General features: G+C 40.7%; 1 protein-coding gene across 1 annotated transcript; it reads left to right on the top strand.

Moving 5' to 3' along the window:
* The first annotated feature begins 3,207 nt into the window (after positions 1–3,207).
* On the top strand, positions 3,208–18,551 carry LOC147337317 (uncharacterized). The gene is given in 8 exon segments (XM_086303702.1): positions 3,208–9,366; positions 9,533–11,090; positions 14,128–14,156; positions 14,715–14,843; positions 15,467–15,533; positions 15,635–15,742; positions 16,443–17,017; positions 17,019–18,551. Coding segments are annotated over 8 exon segments (2,628 nt in total). The 5' UTR covers positions 3,208–9,247; the 3' UTR covers positions 17,062–18,551.
* Positions 18,552–19,597: the final 1,046 nt, after the last annotated feature.

Here is a 19,597-nt window from a genome sequence, read left to right as displayed (position 1 = left end):
AAATAATACCTTGTTAATGCAAAAATAATATTTTATATCTCTCAAACTGTTACTTTTGGTAGATTCAATGAAAGAAACATTGAATCTACTGGTTTTGTCACAGGCCACAAGTAATACAATACCCAAGAATACAATATGAACTTCTTTGTTTGCGCATTGTATGAAACATTCCCACATATCCAACTAATTAAATAAACTGTTTAAGGTTTGACATCGCTTTCCTTTATTGCCATTTGCCTGATGAGGTTGTGACACTTCCCACAACAAAACATATAGCTGAAGTCTACAAATAAGTTTTCCTTATTCATGTTCTTTTAAGCTTGATCAGACATCCTGCTCTTCAGTGTCATTAAAAAAACAAAACACCACAACCCCCCCCCTCCCCCAAAAATAACATACATGTATAGCAAAATGCTACTTTAGAGCTAGCTGTTATTGTTCATGATACTCTGCATAGTTATCTCATAGAAGAGCTGAGATCAAAACATACAGCAATAGCTGGACTGTTTTATGCTGCTGTACTAAAGAGGATCCAGAGCAAGGATGACTTTTGTTGGATGCCTGCTCCCCTCAGGTCTTCTTTCCTGACCTCACCTCTTCCATTTGTTATCATGTGACATGGACCTCAAGAAGGGTCGTGTCCAGGACACAGACTGCAAAATGAGGTTTATAAAGCTGTTGCTAATCATCACAGGACAGCCGGAATACAATGTCAAGTAATCTTTATGCATTATGCCCACCTCATCAAGTCATTTACAGAATATTGATGTAATTATCGATAGAACAGAGACAAAAACAGAGACATTGTTTTAAAGTTTTATTGATCATTTCCATACAAATATTTTCCCGACCCAGACATTGTCCTTTTATGGAAGCCATTTTAAAGTTGAAGTGTTATTAAATATACTTTCAGCCCCACAAAGCTTATTTTAAAAAAGCAAGACACCGCAGGGAATTGAACCCCGTCCCGACAGAGTCAGGAGTGCCATCACCGGAGTCTTTTGCTTTTTGTTTTTGCTAGTTAGGGCAAAAGCAAAACCTGGAAGAACAAAACAGTTTGTTCTTCCAGGAAAAGAAAACCCGACACCTGGATGCTAATTATGCTGTCACCACGGGGATTCTCTTGGTCACGAGGCTGAAACTAGAACAGAGAGACGTCTGGTTTCCCCAATCCCCAAAATTCCCCACAGCGACACTGTATTGGTGTATTATTCTACGAAATCCGTTTAGCCATAATAAAACCACGATACCAGAATCCCTTGTCAAAGCGATTTTCCCCTCTGCAATTCAGCACGAGTTGCGGGTCAACTGACAGTGAAGGCTTTCTTGCCAATTTTATGGCTGCAATGGGAAAAAAGACAGACAATTTAAGCCCCCCCCCCCCACCCAAACCCCACACTTGTACCAAGACTCATCCAATATGATGGGAGATTGAATTTATCAACATTGTTGTAGTTTACCACAGCTGATGCAGCATTTACCACAGCTATTCTTCCTCTGATGCTCAGCTCTTCAATGTATTAAATGAACCCTAGAGGCTGGCAGTACCAAGTGATCCAATGACTCCCTGCAGACCTTTAAGTTCTCTGGTTCAGTAGCAAGTTAAGCTGAATGAGAAATCTGAAAAAGGGAGAAAGAAGAGTGTTTGCCCCCCCCCGACCCTCCTAACCATAATACTACTGCAATGTTTGACAACGACTTTATGAACATTGTTTTACAAATAAAATGTTATGCATAGCTGATGTGCATGCAACATGTTGAGTTACACATTAAAGCCATGGTATGTTAAAGAAAAATCAAGGGAACCGAAATTACTTAACTTAGCACCCACGAGACTGAAGTGATGCAGTATTAGCGAAAACAAGCTTGCAGCTCTTGATCTTAATGTGACTGGATTCTCAGTGTTCCATCACAGGTTAGGCCATCCCAGATGAAAAATTAAGAATTTGGGGTAATTTGACCTGAGAAACCAAAGGGAAAGAAAAAGGCACACAAACACAGAGAGCGGGGGCTTCTGCGAAGGACGTCAGGGGTTCAGATTTAAGCTCAAGCGCACAGGGGATTGGTACTTCATTCAGGGGCCACACTCATATCGCTGACAGCTTCCACAGATGGCTTTGCATTCAGAGGCAGGCGAGATCGGAGTGGACAGACGAGAATGATCTGAAACAAAGAGTGATCTACACAACACACCCACCACACAATACTCAAAAGATTTGGGTTCTACTCATCTTATGGTTGTAAGATGCAAAGCAATAGGGCCCCAAGGCCAAAGAGGAATAAGCTAGTAAAGCATTGTTACTGATGATTTGAGGTTAACATAAAGCCAGTTCCAAGATGTCATTTTGTCAACTACAACATTGCAGAAGTTTTGACAAGTAAAGCCAACAGCTTACTACATGCTCCGGGTTAGGACTTGACTCGTGCTTGAACCAGTCTTGCACTGTGAGTTCTGTGAAGAGAAGTGTAGGGATACGCCCAACCACAACACAATAGAAACTAAGGCAGCACATTTGCGCTGCATTTCAGACCAAATTAAGCCGCACCATGCGCAGCTTTCCTCAGCTGCTTAAATTTTGAAACTTCGCACAGTTGCGCGATTGCTAAGGTGACCAACCTGCCACTTGCACAGTTGCACAAGGGCAAGCAGCTGAGGGCTAAATGCTCTAATATATGTAAACATCAAAAACCTGACTCCTTTTGTTCAAACTGCATGTTGGTGGAGTTCAAAGCGCAGCGTGATTCTTGTGTTCTCCTAGGTACACTGCTTTCTTCCTTTGGATTGTTCTGTAAGAGCAAAGAGGCAGAAAAGAAACACCCCTATACCCCTCCCCACAGTATCGTAGAACTGACTATTGTTATCCTTACCCAAATGCTTTACTGCAGATAATGTCAGAATCAATGAAGGTCCATCAAATCTTCCCGTTATTACAAGTGACTTGTTAAGAAAGCACAGCAGTGCTATTTCTACTGTCAAGTATAGCAAGTTGCTTTCATTTCAAGAATGAGGACACGCAAGTCCAGTCAAGATAAGTGACCCCTATAGGGCTGAGAATTTTCTGTTTTTCGACATCAATATTTGATGGATTCAACTTATCTGCCTTCACTTTCCACTTTGAAATAGAAGTCATTCGAGCCCAGGTCACATCCGTGCTCTACAAAGCTCCAAGCTTTAGTCATACCTGAAAAAGCACAAGAAAAGCTCCCCCACACAAGCCCCCCCAAAAAGAACAAATGCATACCAAAACTGTATTCAATCACAACAAGCTATGCATTTATTATGCAGTAAGAAAATCCTTTACAGATAGTTCACTCATTGTATTGGCGATACAAAGCAAAGTAACTAATTGCAAAGGAATTGCAATGAAGGCAATTAGCCAAATAATGAATGTTAAAGTAAATGATCACATTTAGCCACCTTACGTGATGCTCGATGCGCAAGGAAACTTGTACATACAATGAGTTAGGAGTTCCTGATGGTCTTGGGTATTGAAAGCACACAGGACACAGCACACTGAAAAAATGCAAAGAAAAGCCTCTCCCCACAACACCCCTGCCCTAATACAATATGGTAGAAAACTACAACACTGGCATTAAAGTAACATTGTAGAAAACTACAAGACACTACTGGGATTACAGCAACTGCTTTAACAAGCCCAACTTTAAGACTACAAATACAATTCACAAAAGATTGAAGCCATTTGCCATAAGAAACATTTAAAATACCACAGGCCTGAGTATGAGGGACTCCTTCCTTAACTGTAGGCATGGACTTGGACGTAGCTTTTTGAAGGATGGGCCTTAAAAGTTAATCTGTAAGAGTCAAAAAAAATACACAGCCCCCTCCCAACCCACAAAGCAACGTAAAGCCTGTACAGAATTACAATGACTTCTAGTAAGGAGAAGTATTACCGCACTCTCCCTGGGGGAAAGGAGCTTCACTACATCAGAAGACTACTTTTGAGGTTGCTATCTTGCGTTGTTAAGTGTCCAGTTGAATCTTGTTGCTTGCGCCTGGATGTTTCCTATTCAAGCCATGTGCACTGGGCAATGTGGAGCTGTGAAGTCTAGGAAGAGACGGATTAACGCCCCACAACCCACCCCTCCCAAAAAAAAAAAAAAATTCATGGAAGCCCATTTACAACATATTCCAAATAAAAGTGAGAGGAAAACTAATTGAGTCAGTGAACACCAAATACCTTTCTATATCTCGTTTAAGCACAGTGGATGCGCATGATCTCGATCCATATCACTACTGTATATAGGATGAGCTCAACTTGTACCAAGCAGCTAGAAAGGGGGGGGATTCTGTCGATGATCGCGTTAGGGGGCCAGGCCTGTAAAAAGAAAGACTCCAAACAAGTTTTAACAACCCCCCATCCCACCCCTCCCCTTAAGCCAAAAATATTTACCCACCAGGATCAACTACCATTTCAATGCAAATTCCCTTTTGAGTGAAGTCATTACTGTATACTTATGAAATGTAATGATGAGTTAATGTACAGGATAGTTACACCCACATGTACATTCCATGCATTAACTCACAGCTTGGGTTTAAGAGGTAGATGTAGCTGATCTGTACCAAAGAGGCGCAGCTGAAGTACCGAAGAGTTGCCGAATACACAATTGGCCGTATGGGAGACCATCCACTTTCACACTCCAATGCAGAAAACTTCTCTGGGGGAGGACCTATCGAACAACAAAAGGACTGCCTCTCCCTCCGCTTGTGGAAACTACTTGTGATCGCAGGGGGGTAGAGAAGTCCATTAAGACGCTCCTCGTCAGCACACTACCAAGGCATTCATCACAGCAGACACCACCACACATTTCAGCGCACAACAGGAGGGGTGACCACGGTACAAAACACTTTACACGGCTTGCCTGAAAAGAGGAAGAGAGAGCTGTGCGAGAAGTTGTTCGACAACAGATGTTTCTGGAAAGTACAAAAACCAAATACTGAGTGTTACAGAAATACCTCTACCCAGTATACAAACCAAAGCCCCGCTTTAAACTTGTGACGCTAGAAGTCTGCACGCCCTTGTCCCACCCTCTCAGCACTGGATCGGCATCGGGGCTGGTCACTGCGCTTCTACACTGCCCTGCGTTTCTGGCTCCCTCTGGCGTACACACTGGCCGACAGCTCCTGATGCTTCCTGCTCTCTTGGCCCCCTCTGCTCCTCCCCTCCACGCCCCTCTGGTCCTGTCCTGCCTGGCTCCACACTGGTCCTCCCACGCCCTCTGGTCCTGTCCTGCCTGGCTCCACACTGGTACTCCCACGCCCTCTGGTCCTGTCCTGCCTGGCTGGCTCCTCTGTGGTCCTCCCCGTGTCCCGCGACCTCGCTCCAAGCAGTCCTTCAATCTTCATCTAATAACTAAGTCCATTCCTCCCCGTGATAACTCAGTCCATCTCCCCCCCCCCAAGAAAAAAAAATCTTCTGTCTTCCCTAAGTGATGAACCTTTTTTTTTTTTTTTTTTTTTTAATTTCTTCTCAAGAAGTCCATAAATCTGAACTTGATATTGCTTGAGCTACTACTAGAGCTCTAAGATAAGCTTCCATTCTTCAGCATTACTTGACTTATGCTATCTTCTTTCTTTGAATGCAGAATTGATAGCTTGAAACTTCAAGTCTAATGACTGATGGAAACTGAGCAAAAATGTCGATTAAAAAAAATTAAATAAAAAACTTCGCATTGCAAAATGCTTCCCCGATCAATGGGATAAGAGTGAAAAGACAGAGGTAAGGACCTCATCCAAGTAACAGCTATCAAACAAAAATAAAAACGTCTTCATTGCTTCTTTGACGCTGTTGTTACTTAATCTGTTCCTGATGCTTTTTTTTTTTTTAAATAAACACAGGCTGGTCTAGTCTATCGTAGTTCGATAGCACCTCCGAGCTTACATAAACCCTCCGTTTTAAATACAATTACTAGCACTTCTCATAATCTGCGTCTGATCACAAGACATCCTTATTTTCTTTCTTCGGAATAAAAACGAATTTTCGAATATTTAACAGACTCCGTCAACTGTAGTTACATTGTGATCTAATCTTAGAGACCACATTGCAAAGTCAGTACTCTTTAGGAACCTAATAAGGCACTTAACTTCACTGCCTTATTAATTTCAAAAGTATGAAAAATGTTCCTCTGCCATTTTGTTGCTAAAAGCTTTCTACACCTTCTCGAAAAGCACTACGTGAAGGCTGATAATGGCCGTCAGTCTGACCACTCCCTTTTCCACTGCCGTCTACTTACGTCATGACGTTAATTGAATTAGCCAATAGACGACGTTTACACGTTTCTACGTTACAGCTCCCATCTCGAGCCAACTGCTGTTAGTATGACCAAAAATGGTTACTTGGAATATATTTTTAAAAAGCAAGATAACCGCTAGACAAACGCTAAACATGACAGCTAAAAAAAAAACAACTGTTGCGGAATAACTGACAATGCTAGCACAAATTTATACATTTGGCTGGCTAAGCCTAGCGTTAGCTCAACAGCCCTCGGCAAAAAAACAAGAATCAGGCCTTTGATCTGACTAAGTAGAATTTGTGTTTATCTTCTACAATCTTAATCATTTGCAATAAAGCAGTACTAAAAAGCGTTTAACAAACCGAAAACACGTTACATCTAGAGATTTAAAGTACTTGCATTAAAATAATGATCAATAATGCTCAAGACGCTAAAATTAAACTTGTCGCAAACATTAGACTAGATAGAGCAAGGCTATACAGCTTCGAAAATAAAACCCGAACTTAAAAAGATCAAAAAAGGAAAAAACAAGATACGGTCAACCTGCAACGCCCAACCACAAGACGGAAAAGCGTCAGCGCGGTGTAAGTTGCAACAGCGTCACCAGCGCTATTTATATTGTTATAGTGATACGGCTACAAGAAAATGTGGTACTCATCCGCTTAAGTAGTCCCCTTTTTTAAACAAAAACAAACCCATGTATTTGTTTATTTTAGCTTTAGATTGAAAATAACACACGAACCAGTGTCCGTGAATAAACGCAGTACTGTTGAATTCGGTAATGAGGCACAAATAATTCAGATTTCTATTCTTAGAAGCCTTCTAATAATCGTTGCAAATAACACGTTGTTTGGGTGTTTCTGGTTAATTTAAACTTAATTTCACCATTTGCCAACACACGAGTGACAAAACAGCGAGGTATACTGTAACAAAAAATTAACCTTTTTAATAATCCTACTAAAAACTAACGGTCACAACAGCTGACGTCACGGGAAATGGTGCGCGGACTAATATTTTTTTTAGCTGTAACAAGGCCCCGCAAACCGGATCAAACTAGAACGTAGCGGAGTTGTCGGATCTACTTGCTTTTTACTGCAGTGACATGCTGTTTTTTTTGATTGAATAACAAAAGAAAACAGCTAGCTCATCTCCTTTAACTTCGATGTCCAATGTACAATAAAGGTTTTCTTTTTGTGTAAGATTTAGAAGCTACTGTAAAAAGCTGATGGTGTTTACAGTCTTTTTTTTTTTTAAATCAAATGTATAGTGTGCTTTCACAGTTCATGAATTTCCACGTCATAGTTTGTACGATGTTAAACTTGATTTTTAATTCAGACATTAATGTTATTATAGGCTGAAAAGTGTACGCGATAAATCCAGAAACGTCTAGAAACAACCAGAGCCTTAAAATGTGTTGCTGGAGGAAAGGTGGAAAATTACTAGATCCAAGCAGTAGTTCCCGATGTTTACCAGCAGAGGGTGCGTGCAGTTAGTCACGTACCTCGGATAACAATGGGATCACCATATTCCTCACACGTGTTTACATTAACAGGACTGCTTTTTAGCATTGACTATATCAATGCTATATCAAGTCTGGGCAACTTCCCTTAAGCAACTATGTTTATTATGATGGCAAGCCACTGATCAGCAACAATCCAGAGTGGGGAGCTGTCCTCTGGCTACTTTCAGGCCCCCTCCCGAATCCGAATGAATTGATCTCTTTCAGAGTTGCTACAAAGGGTGCAGTCAATGCAATGCAGCGATTTGAAAACCCCTGCATTATCATTCAAGTGATAATCAAGAAAAACAAAGCTTTTCCAAAGGGTGATCGGGACCTTGATGTGATTAACTTGACTGACCCTCCCAGAAGAATAAACTGTGGAAATAAACAGAAAGCCAGTGGAAATGGAGGTTATATGGGTGTTAGAGGATGAGCTGTGAAATTTTTATAATGAGCAGAGTCAGTCCTCAACTAACAGTGTCATTTTAGATCACAATATTGATCTTGATGAAACAGAGTTTGTACAAAATCAAATAACAAGCTTTTGTATAAAGAACAGGAACATAAAGGGGAATGCAGCTGATGATGAAAAACCCATCAGTCACACACAGCAAACCAAATTACCAACAGTAATTAAAGTGGATGCCTGCCACAATAAAAAATAGTGTGATACAATTTCTAATTGCTCACTACTTCCTGCAATACCGCTCATCCCTAGAGAATGTAATTACAAAGGAGTCAGTGGAAAGGTTGCAGGAAACCTCTTAAAATCAATGAGGTAGCATTGTGCAGTTCAGTAGCTTAGATATCTAACCCTTAGATGTGCTTTTTGTATATTTATAAAAAGAATGATAGTGAAAACAAAGTAATAATAAATATTGGTACTTTGTAATAGGATAGATGCCTGAAATTGGCCCACAGGGCAGAACAAACATATGGACAAATCCCATTCTGCAAAAAAGCAGAAAAAAGAACAAAAACTGGCGGTTTAAATGAGCCCAGTTATAGATTGTGTTCCACAGGGTTTGATTCATTTGTCTGTGAATGAGGACAAAGGTCATGCTCTTTCAGTTTGTTCAATGAGCACCCAGCTGTTAGCACATCAGAAGTGATGCAAAGTCAAAACACCACCTAGGAATTCATACAGTCCTGCACACAAGCCATGATTCCATTAGTCTGCAGCCAGACCCTGAGGAAGACAAACATAGTCATGCAAGTCCTTTAACAGAAGATATAATTACTAAAGAGACTTTTAAGGACTGAACTTCATTTTAGCTAGATTAGAAATTAATTTGCATGCTTTGGTAATTTTTCATCTTCAGAATGATTGCATTCATCAGTAAGATTGTTCTTTGTAACTGACATCGAGAGATAAGTTGTAGCTTTACAGAGGAAAAAGAGCAGAGTACCAACACGGATCACCCTCAGCGCCACCAGTGCAGTCATCCCAACCAGGACCCCATCGACAGACTACCACCAGGAAAGCGAGAGGTCATGGAGAAGTATTTTAAACCGGTTCAGAGCCCAGCTGAGCTGGATGAGCTCAAGCCACGGAAAATCCACCATCATCGCCACCATCACCTTCACCATAGCCAAGACACTCAGTCACACAGGTAGGATGGCTTTTTCCACACATATCTAATTGTGTTTTAGTCTAAATTTATTTGCAAGATTAAATCTGCAAGTTTATTGAGCTCGAACATCTGCAGCCTTAGACAAAATATACTAAGCACAGTTCCTTTTTACATGGTCAGTTTACACAATTTCCCTGTTTTGAAGGTACTCAAAGTTTGATGACACTGACAGGAACACAGATGACAGCCGAGGACAGCCTCGCCACCATCAGCACAGTCACTATCTCCATGAAAGCCCTCGCCACGATGCTCACTATCGCCGTCAGTTTCACCACAGTGAAGAGGATGAGATCATTTACGACCATGACACCCCTGTAACTCTCTCAAGGGCTTCCTCTTCTTCCCTCTCATCCTCATCCTCTTCCTCCTGGTACACAGAGTCAAGCGCAAATGATCCTTTCACTCTTTCCCATGCTGAGCGCCCACAGCATTCTCTGTCCTGCTCCAATATCCCAGATGTGCGCATAGGTTTCCGGGAAGATGAATGCAGTGAGCCCATTGTCTTCGCTACCGTCAAACACAGCAAAAAAGGCAAGCTGCTTCATGAAAGCTCACAGCAAAGAGGGAACACTGGCTTTTCTGCTCTTGACAGAGGTCACAGTCGAAGCGATGAAACCTTTTTTCAGAGTAATGATAGTGGTGGAAGAGAACAATCTAAGCAAAATAACTATGGGCCTTTGTATAAGTCAGCTAGTTTGAACCGATGTCTGGCTTTCAGTGAGGAAAACATTCTTTTAGGGGTCTCCGGTGCCCCCAAGAGAGCAGTATCTTCAAACCAGCTACCCAGCAAAGGGATCCTCAAGAAGAAGGAGACTGATACTGACATTCGTAAGACTAAATCAATGGAGGTGTTGTCCCCAAGAGTTGCTAAAGAACAACGTCCTGGGCAGAAGGGTAAAGAAATTACTCAAGCTAATACAGAGCAAGCCAGGGCCAATTTTCTGCAGGAGAAATTACAGTTCTCTGCGTTTCTAGATGAGATTACAAAGAGCATTATAAGTCCATCGTATCTCACCAGCTTGGGTGTTAATAATAATAAAACTCCTGCAAAAACATCTGCCTCAGCCCCCACATCTAACCCAGTTAAGCCTCAGCTCCCACCAAAAAAAAACAGAAAAGCCCCAGAGGAGAAGACGGGTCAGCATCCCAAACTGGCCAGCAGACAGGAGAAAGCACCTTTTAGTAGTTCTCGAAAACACTCAGACTGCTCCAATCCTGACAAACTGATTTCATGTGCCATGAGGAACCACCACGGTAGCCCACCGCCTCGTCACCACCCGCACTCTGCCAGCCAAAGCCCACAGCACGGAAGCAACCGTAAGGACAGGAGGCCTACATCAGGAGACAGATTTGGCAGAGGTGGCCCTCACCTCACCGATGAAACTAGCACCAGCCCTGAAACCAGTCAGTCCAAACAACTCCACTACCACCACCACCACCACCACCAAAAACAGCAGCATAGCCAGCATCCACATAACCAGCACTTCCACCAACAGTCCTATCTAGACTCTGGTCACCAAGAACCGAGCAACTCGCCTCCAACTTCAGCCCAAGGTGCAGAGGCAGGGGTCGGATCTGAGTCTTCATCCACAAAATCAGATTCATCCAGGGCCAGGGACACAGCCTCCACAGCTACCAGCCACAGCTCAGATCAGAGTGGTCGACATCAGCCACAACATGCTGGGCACTCTCAGCAGCACAGGGTAAGTCCACTTTAAGCTGATACACTAAAATGACAACAAACAAATTAGTTTAGAGAGAGTCAAATCAATCATGAGCTGTTATTCACCACCTTTAAAATATTATACCCTGCTAATACCATTGCTATGTGTATGTGTTTTCATTTTGAAGTTAAAGTTAACTAGTATAACTAGTAAGATCCATCATGAACAATGTGATGGAGAAGCCAGTGGTCTTCAGTGGATGGATTTGTGAATCAAATGATAAGATATAAGGGTCCTAATGAGCCAAAGCTCTAGTTAGAAAGCCAGCACCTTTCTATTTAGCATTATATAAATATATAATACTAAAATTATTTTCTTTTTTATTATTAATCATGTCTTTTTTGATGGGCTGCTGAAGAACAAAGTGTGACGCACATTACACTGCATCAAATCAATGATATCTGTATTAAAAGAACAGAATGTTGCAGAATGAGGCACTGTTGCTGAGTCACAGGGCGTGTGGGATGGTGTCAAGCACTGCGCATTGCAAGCTGAGTCATTCTCCAGCATTGCAGCAAATGACGTTGAGTGCTTTTAGGGGAAAATTCATTTGACACTCCTTGATATATCAGTTTCGATTCTTTGTTTGCTCTGTGACCTGAAGGGACGTAACTACATACAATCACAAAGACAAATCTGCATAGTTCCCTCATGGGAAAATGTGTGAGTAATACAGAAGGTAGAATCCAGTCGTTCTTAATAGACACACACAGACACACACACAGAGCCTTGCATAATTTTGCCTTTTTCCATGCTGTAACAGTATAGATTCTGGTCTCATTTGGTTTATTTGTTTTATTGAATCCACATATACGTACGTGTACAAAGGGGAACATCCTGGTTTAGCCTCACAGAACAAATCGATTATGTTTCTGGCACAGGTCTACCACAGCTCAATAGTTTATTATTGAGCTGTCCTCAGTAATGAAATGGTGACCCAACCCGGGTATATAGCCCGTGCCGGGCTCCAGCACCTATGAATATAAATAGTAAAGAATAGTTATAGAAATTATGTTGTTTTTGGAAAGTGATGTGACCTCATCCAGCCAATTGGAATTCAAATGAAACAATGCGGGTGAAGTTCTGGTTTTCCGACAAGGTGCTTGGGGAGTTTTCATATTTGGAAACTGAAGCTGAAAGCTGTTCCACACCTTCAAGTTTCATTTTACATTGAATGTGTTGGATTACAAAACAAGAAATGTTTGAATCACACTGCATATTTTACAGACTAAGGAGTCTGCTACAAAAAACATTATTATATCTAACTAACTAAAAACACTCTAAAAATAATCAACTGCTACTACTGCACATTCACCCAGTGTATATACTATATGTGTATATATATATATATATATATATATATATATATATATATATATATATATATATATATATATATATATATATATATATATAATGTTCTTCCTCTACACCCCCCCCACTTTTTGCACATGTCGAGGAGCGTGTCAGGCTACATTTCACTGTGTGTTATACTTGTATAACTATGCATGTGACAAATAAAGAACCTTGAACCTTGAACCTTGAAATAACAATTTGAATTTATACAACATACAAAACCAATTAAAATAAAGTGAAAATATACAAAATGCACCTATAGTCTATAGGTGCCCGAGGATGCACTATTGCATACAAAAGGGTGGCTGTGGCTCAGGAGGTACAGCAGGTTGTCTACTAATTTGAACGTTGTTGGTCTGATCCCCAGCTCTTCCAAACTGCATGTCAAAGTGTCTATGATTTGCACCTCATGTATTCACTAGAGTTTGAATTTATATCAAAGCATTTGAGCATTAAAAAGATTAAATGAGGAATGCAGTCAATATAATTTTAATTCAGTTTTATTTACATAGCAGAAAATCACAGCAATAGTTGCCTCACAATGCTTTATATTGTAAGGTAAAAACCCCACATTAATGGAGAGAAAACCCCCACAATCAGATATGAACAAACACTTGGTGGCAGTGGGAAGGAAAAACTCCCCTGTAACAACAAGGAACTTCCAGCAGAACCAGATTCAGGGAAGGGCAGCCATCTGCTACGAGCGGTTGGGGAATGAGGGTTAGAGTAGAAAACTGCCCTGTAGTACCAGTTCATATGTTTGTTGAGACTGGCATGTTTATGTAACTGTATGTCAAATATTTGCATTCGTGTATTTTATCAATGAAATGTTGTAAACATCTTGGACCCTGTCCCTGAGAAATACCACTCATATTGCTCAATTTAGTGCAGTTTTAATATGTAGCTCCAATTCACAACAACAGTCACCTCACCTCAAGTCACCTGCTTTATAATGTAAGGCAAAGAGCCTGCAATATTACAAAGAAACCTCATTAATCACACAGCCCTTTTTGAGCAAGCACTTGGTGATGGTGACAAACAAAAAGCACAATTTTAACGGGAAGAAACCTCTGGAAGAGCTAGGCTCAGGGAGGGACAGCCTCTGCTGTGAGTGGTTGGGGTTTAGGGGAAAAGAAGCGAGCAGAGAGATCCAGGACAAAAGGTAAACTATAGGAGAGAGTTTTAATAATTGCTAATGATTAAATGCAGAAGCAGTGTATAAACAATACTGAGAGTGAAAAGAAATGCGTGAAGAAGAAATGCTCAATGCATTATGGGAAGCCCTCAGGAACATAACCCTATAGCAGCATAACTAAGTGAGGGTTCAGGATCACCTGATCTGAAAGCTAGTTCTATAATAGAAGGGACTGATAGCTGAAGGCCTTGCTCCCATTCTACTTATGAAAACTTTAGGACCTACAAGTAAGCTCTCTCAGGATAATAGGGTACTATGAGGTCTTTAAGATTTGACAGGACCTGATTATTCAAGATTTTGTATTTGAGGAGAAGGATTTTAAACTTAATTATGAATTCAACAAAGATTACAATAAGGAAAAACTAACACACTCTGCAGTACAAAACAAAAATACCTGTGTCTACAGAGAATCTACAGCCTGATCTCAGCCACCTCCTCCTTAAACTTGTTCTATTCCTTTTTTAGGATGTGCTGTGTGAGGCTGACCATCTTCAGTAAGTGTCTGTATTTATATAATCTCTCTCTGCACATGTCATGTTTGACTGCAGATCTCCACACCTTTCTCTCTGGCTCGTTCGGTTGTCTCTCTTTATCCGGTTATGGATCAGTGCTTATTGATCACACTAATGGGCTCCCCCCCCCCCCCCCCCCCCCCCACACACACACATTCCTGTTAAAACGGGATGAAGTGTCATTATGAAACCTTTTTACATAACTATATGTCGTCAATAGTATGTTTATGTGCCAGGGAAACCAACATTTAACAACCTTTGTGAATACCTTTTAGAACTACTTTTAAAACTAAACCCTAATTGTCATATCAGCAGTAATACCTGTCACCGTTGTGTTGATGATTATTTATTTATTTTTACCTTAATAATGTTAAAATCTTTGACATTTCATTTAAAAAGCACAATTGACACATCCCGAATAATTCACTCAGCAAATTCTGGACTTTAAATCCTCCTTAAATCCTAAATTTTGAAAGTCAAAATAACCTTCATTATTAACATATGCTGACCCTCTATTTCTAATCCTTCCTCTGTGTTCAGGGCACTGCTGGAGGAGAATGCCGATCTCCACCAGAACTTGCTGCAGACAGTGGTTTGCATTGAGAGCTTGGAGGCAGAGCTGCAGAGGACCAGAGACGAGCTCAGTCATGTCAAGGAGAAATACAAAAGGTTAGGCTAAACAGAATTCAAAACACACATGATGGCTGTGCATTGCTTAAACTCTCTGACTCATGTCCATAAATAAATACTGAGCTTGCCTCTACAAGAGGGCGTGTGCACACATATTGATTCCAGAGCCACTATTGAATGAACTCAATCTCTGGCTTTACTTAATACTTCCTATAGATTTATTGATCAGTGGAACATTCTGGATGAACAGCATAGGCCACAGATCTCCTCCTTGCGTGGGTGGAAATTCAGTGACATATAAACTGCGTCTTCACACTCACCCAGATACTGTTAGGCCCATATTTATAACCAAACAACTGCTGCTGGCAGTCAGGCACATAACAAACATTCTTCAGCAGACTGCTGCAGCTGGAGTGAATGGTCGCCTCACGCTGCACACGAGTTGTGCGTCAGTTGTTGTAAGTTTATTAGGAGAGTTTGTTGTTGACATTTGTCTTGACAAACAGCTGCCATTGACTTGACTCAAAGATTGCAGTGGTGCAGGCAATACGTTTAACAATGGGCCTTTATGCACTGTGTTAAAAATAAAATTTAAGGATTTTGGATTAATTCTATTAGTGCAGAAAATAGATGAATGACATATTTTCCTTCTTGTTTTGAAGCCTTCTGCAAACACATACTGGGACCAAGCAGGCCAATAACTTGCTGGGGGAGCACCTGCACATAGCGGTGAGAAAACTGGAGATTTATAAAAAATCTATAATAATCTATAAAATGAAACGCATCGTTTGACTTTCATGCATGTTATCCCTTATTTTTTGCATTTGCAGTCCGAGAGCTTGAGCAGTGAAAGGAAGTACTTGCTTAATCGTGTGTCCAACCTGAGCTCAGAGCTGGAAGACGCCCACAGGACCATTGCAGCCCTGGAGAACATTAATGTAAGCACACTGACATCTAGTGGACATCAGTGCACACTTCTCTCTACTCAGTAGGCCTCAGGCCCTGAGATTCATGCGAAATGCCTACAGACAAACCTATGGACATACTGAATGTTTATCATTTCATTATAACCAGAAATAACATAAAATGTAAGAGATCTTCAACTTTAGAGAGTTAAATATCAAAACTAATTTTTCAACTCAGGCAAAAGTACAACTGACATTATAGTTTGTCGTCTATTTGAGGAACTCATGATACTGAGTGTGATTTATATACTGTAAACACGCAAAGTGCCATGTGTATGCCACTGTACACTAATAAATGTATTTTTAGAGTGGCAGCACAACATGTTATCTATAATATTTGTGTGTTTCCCTGTAGTGTTTTGTAGCATATTAGGAGACATTACTCATCTGGATCTCCAGTCAGTGCAAACAAAGTACTGAAGCATAGCTGTCCATCAACTTGCACATGCATAATCAGCTAAATGTTCCTTGAAATATGCTAAATAACGCATAGCAACCAATGAAAGATGCTATGTTGCGCCAGAGACTATGATGAAGCACTCAGGTGATGCTGTTTATGAAGCAAATATTTCAAAGTTACTAAAGCAACAGAATTAGATTTGAAAGCAGATGCATTCAAATCTTGAAATGTAAAGAGTAATGTTTACTTATACATATTTTTTCTTAAATTTAGGTGCCATGCTTGATAAAGGAACTACTGGAGAAGCATTTTGATTCCGCTGAGGCTGTACAGAAGTTTCTCACAACCTCTGCTGCAAACAGCCATTCTGCCACCTCTCAGCAAACAGATGGCCAGCCCCACCCTCCTAAAGCAGACAAAGCAGCACATGATTGGCTGACTAAACCAGAGGCAGGTCCACAGAGGGTCACAGCTTTCACACCCTTTAAACAGAGTGTACCAGCAACAGGAAATGAGTGCGGCCTCTCGGGTCAGCATGAGCCGAGCCACAGCCTGCCTTTCTCTGTGGCTGAGATCAGCACTGCTATCTATAAGAAAATGGGTGCCAGTTATGCTGCCAGGCCACAGCCTATCTACCCCCAAAGCCAACAGCAGTCCTCTTTGGCCACTAATCATGCTGACACCCTTCCAGACCTCAGGCAGGGCCATGTAGCTAGTGATAACTGGGCCGGGAAGGAAGAGTTAAAGGTAACTCTTTTGGAGCAGGACACTGATGATGTGAACTCTGTGTCAGCCCAGCAGATCCTGGATGATTTCATGCAGCACCTGCAGTTACACAAGGAGGCTGGAGCAACAGAGTGGGCAGAAGTGTAGGGCAGAAGTAACAGAGTGAAAATGCCACAGGCACAGTGGACGCTCATCTTAATGCTTCGAAATGTGCATTTATTCATGTGTCTCATGAATATCTGTCAGATGGAAATACTGTATTTTGAAAATGCTGTGGTTAAGAAAACTTGAACATTATGTTATTTTAGGCTATCTGTGGGCAACAAAGGAGGCCTTTGCATAATAGTCAGAAGATTTTCATACACAAAAAGAAAGAAAGAGCCACAGCTACATAAAAAACGGAGAAAAATGGCAGTAAAATAACAAAATAACCATTTATTTTATTAAAAATATGCTTTATGTATAAGTTCTGTAGTATTAATTTACTGTCTATTTTCTTTTACCTTTTAGTTTTCTTCCAAATTGATAGTGCAGGCAAAAGGTCATGGGGGTAGCTGGAGCCTTTCCTAGCAGATAGGTCACCAGTCTGACGTAGCACTGACACAGAGAGACAACTAGGGCCAGTTTAGAATCACCAGTTCACCTAACCCCACTAATTGCACGTCGAACCTTCTCGCTAACCACCTCGTCACCATGCTGCCCACTTTATACAGACTACAGAAGTGTTTAATTGTCTCTGATAATAGATTATTGACACTGATGGGATCAAATGCGATCATTTTTAACAAATTTAAAAAACAGTGAAAGACTGGGAATTTAAAAGCCGGATACCTCAAGGCCTTCTGCTGAGTCAACAATGAAACTATATTCAGTGAATGACTTTGAGTGACATCGAGAAAACAACATGATTAAGGAAGCTAATGCCCTTTTGGAACCCGCTTAAGTCTCGAGTCAAGGCATCTCTTTCTTAAAGCAGCAGGTTATTGTACCATCAGTGTCACTGGAGACTGTTTTAATCTACATTTGTTCATAATAATTCAACCAGACTCAGTTGTTCGTGTTTCTGCTATATATTTGTGTAAAAATAACTCTTCAGGGACTGCTTTGGATTTTTCAAACAGTCTAAATAGCCCTCATGTGAAAACCTCTTAAAATTAATAAGTGTACAATGAAAAATACTATTTTGAGTTTACTGTGCATTGATTGGTTTGTGTAAATATCCAGAGATTCAGTGTAAAGGTCTTTAAATCATAAAAAGAAAGTCAAATATTATGATTCAGAAATGTTTTCTTTGTACTATTGCAAGGTCTTTACCTTACAATGCAAAGTGCCTTGAGGCAACTGTTGTTGTGCTTTGGCACTATATGAATAAAATTGGATTGAATTGAATTGTTGACACGGGAAAATCCTTTCAAGCTGATGTAACTGACAAATGTGTACAGTTAAAATACAAAGACAGCTATTGTGATGGTGTTGATAAGCTTAACAGCATGTGTACACCTGGAATCGATGTGTTCCTTTAATTCTGTGCTTAGCATTCTTCTGGTATTAATGTTGTTTTAATCTAAATCTCTCTCTACTTTTTGTCATTAAAATACTTCTTCTTTGTGTATTTGTATCTATTCTACCAATAAAGATAGTTTTGTTGATGCAGTATATCAGATTACAAACATTTGTTCATTATTGATGATTTCTTCCTCACTTTCTTGTTGTCAAATTCAAATAATATATGGCATGTTTTTATATGGCAAAAAACAAACAAACAAACAAACAAGCAAAAAAACCCAAAAAACAGTTGGAAGGTTGTGTTTTAATCCCCGGCTTCTCCAGCCTGCATGTCAAAGTGACCTTGGGCAAGATAATGAACTCCGTGTTGCATTCATTGAAATCAGAGTTTAAGGAACAGAAATGCATCTGAATGTGTGTGCTTCAATGGGTGAATGAGGCTTGTACTAAAAAGCACTTTGAGTGCTCAGTTAGAGAAGCCTTCAGTTAATCCCAAATGCTGCAGCAAGAGTACTGACAGGGACTAGAAATAGAAAGCATATTTCTCCTATACTGGTTTCTCTTCATTGGCTCCCTGTTAAATCCAGAATTGAATTCAAAATCCTCACATACAAAGTCTTAAATAATCAGGCCCCATCATATTCTAATGACCTTATAGTACCATATCACCCCATTTGAGCACCTCGCTCTTGCACTGCAGGCTGGGAGGCAGAGCCTTCAGCTTTCAGGCTCCTCTTCTATGGAACCAGCTTCCTGTTTCGATTCAGGAGATGAACACCGTCTCTACTTTTAAGATTAAGCTTAAAACTTTCCTCTTTGCTAAAGCATATAGTTAGGACTGGATCAGGCGACCCTGAATCCTCCCTTAGTTATGCTGCAGTAGGTGTAGGCTTCTGGTGGGTTCCCATGATATATTTAATATTTCTTCTTCATGTGTTAATAGACCTCTCTGCATTGAATCATACTTGCCTCTCTTCCACAACACGTCTTTATCCTGTTTTCCTTCTCTCACCCCAACCGGTCGCAGCAGATGGCCCCGCCCCGCCCCTCCCTGAGCCTGGTTCTGCTGGAGCTTTCTTCCTGTTAAAAGGCAGTTTTTCCTTCCCACTGTCGCCAAAGTGCTTACTCATAGGGGGTGATATGATTTTGTTTTGTTTTTTCTGTATGTATTATTGTAGAGATACCTTACAATGTAA

This window comes from Aulonocara sp. 'chitande type north' Nkhata Bay, linkage group LG2, assembly GCF_057382095.1.
Source record: "Aulonocara sp. 'chitande type north' Nkhata Bay isolate Kocher_YH1m ecotype deep benthic linkage group LG2, A_spYH_male_GT1.1, whole genome shotgun sequence".
Classification (NCBI taxonomy): domain Eukaryota; kingdom Metazoa; phylum Chordata; class Actinopteri; order Cichliformes; family Cichlidae; genus Aulonocara; species Aulonocara sp. 'chitande type north' Nkhata Bay.
The sequence above is the reverse complement of the archived record's forward strand: the minus strand, read 5'-3'. Positions and strand labels throughout refer to the sequence as shown.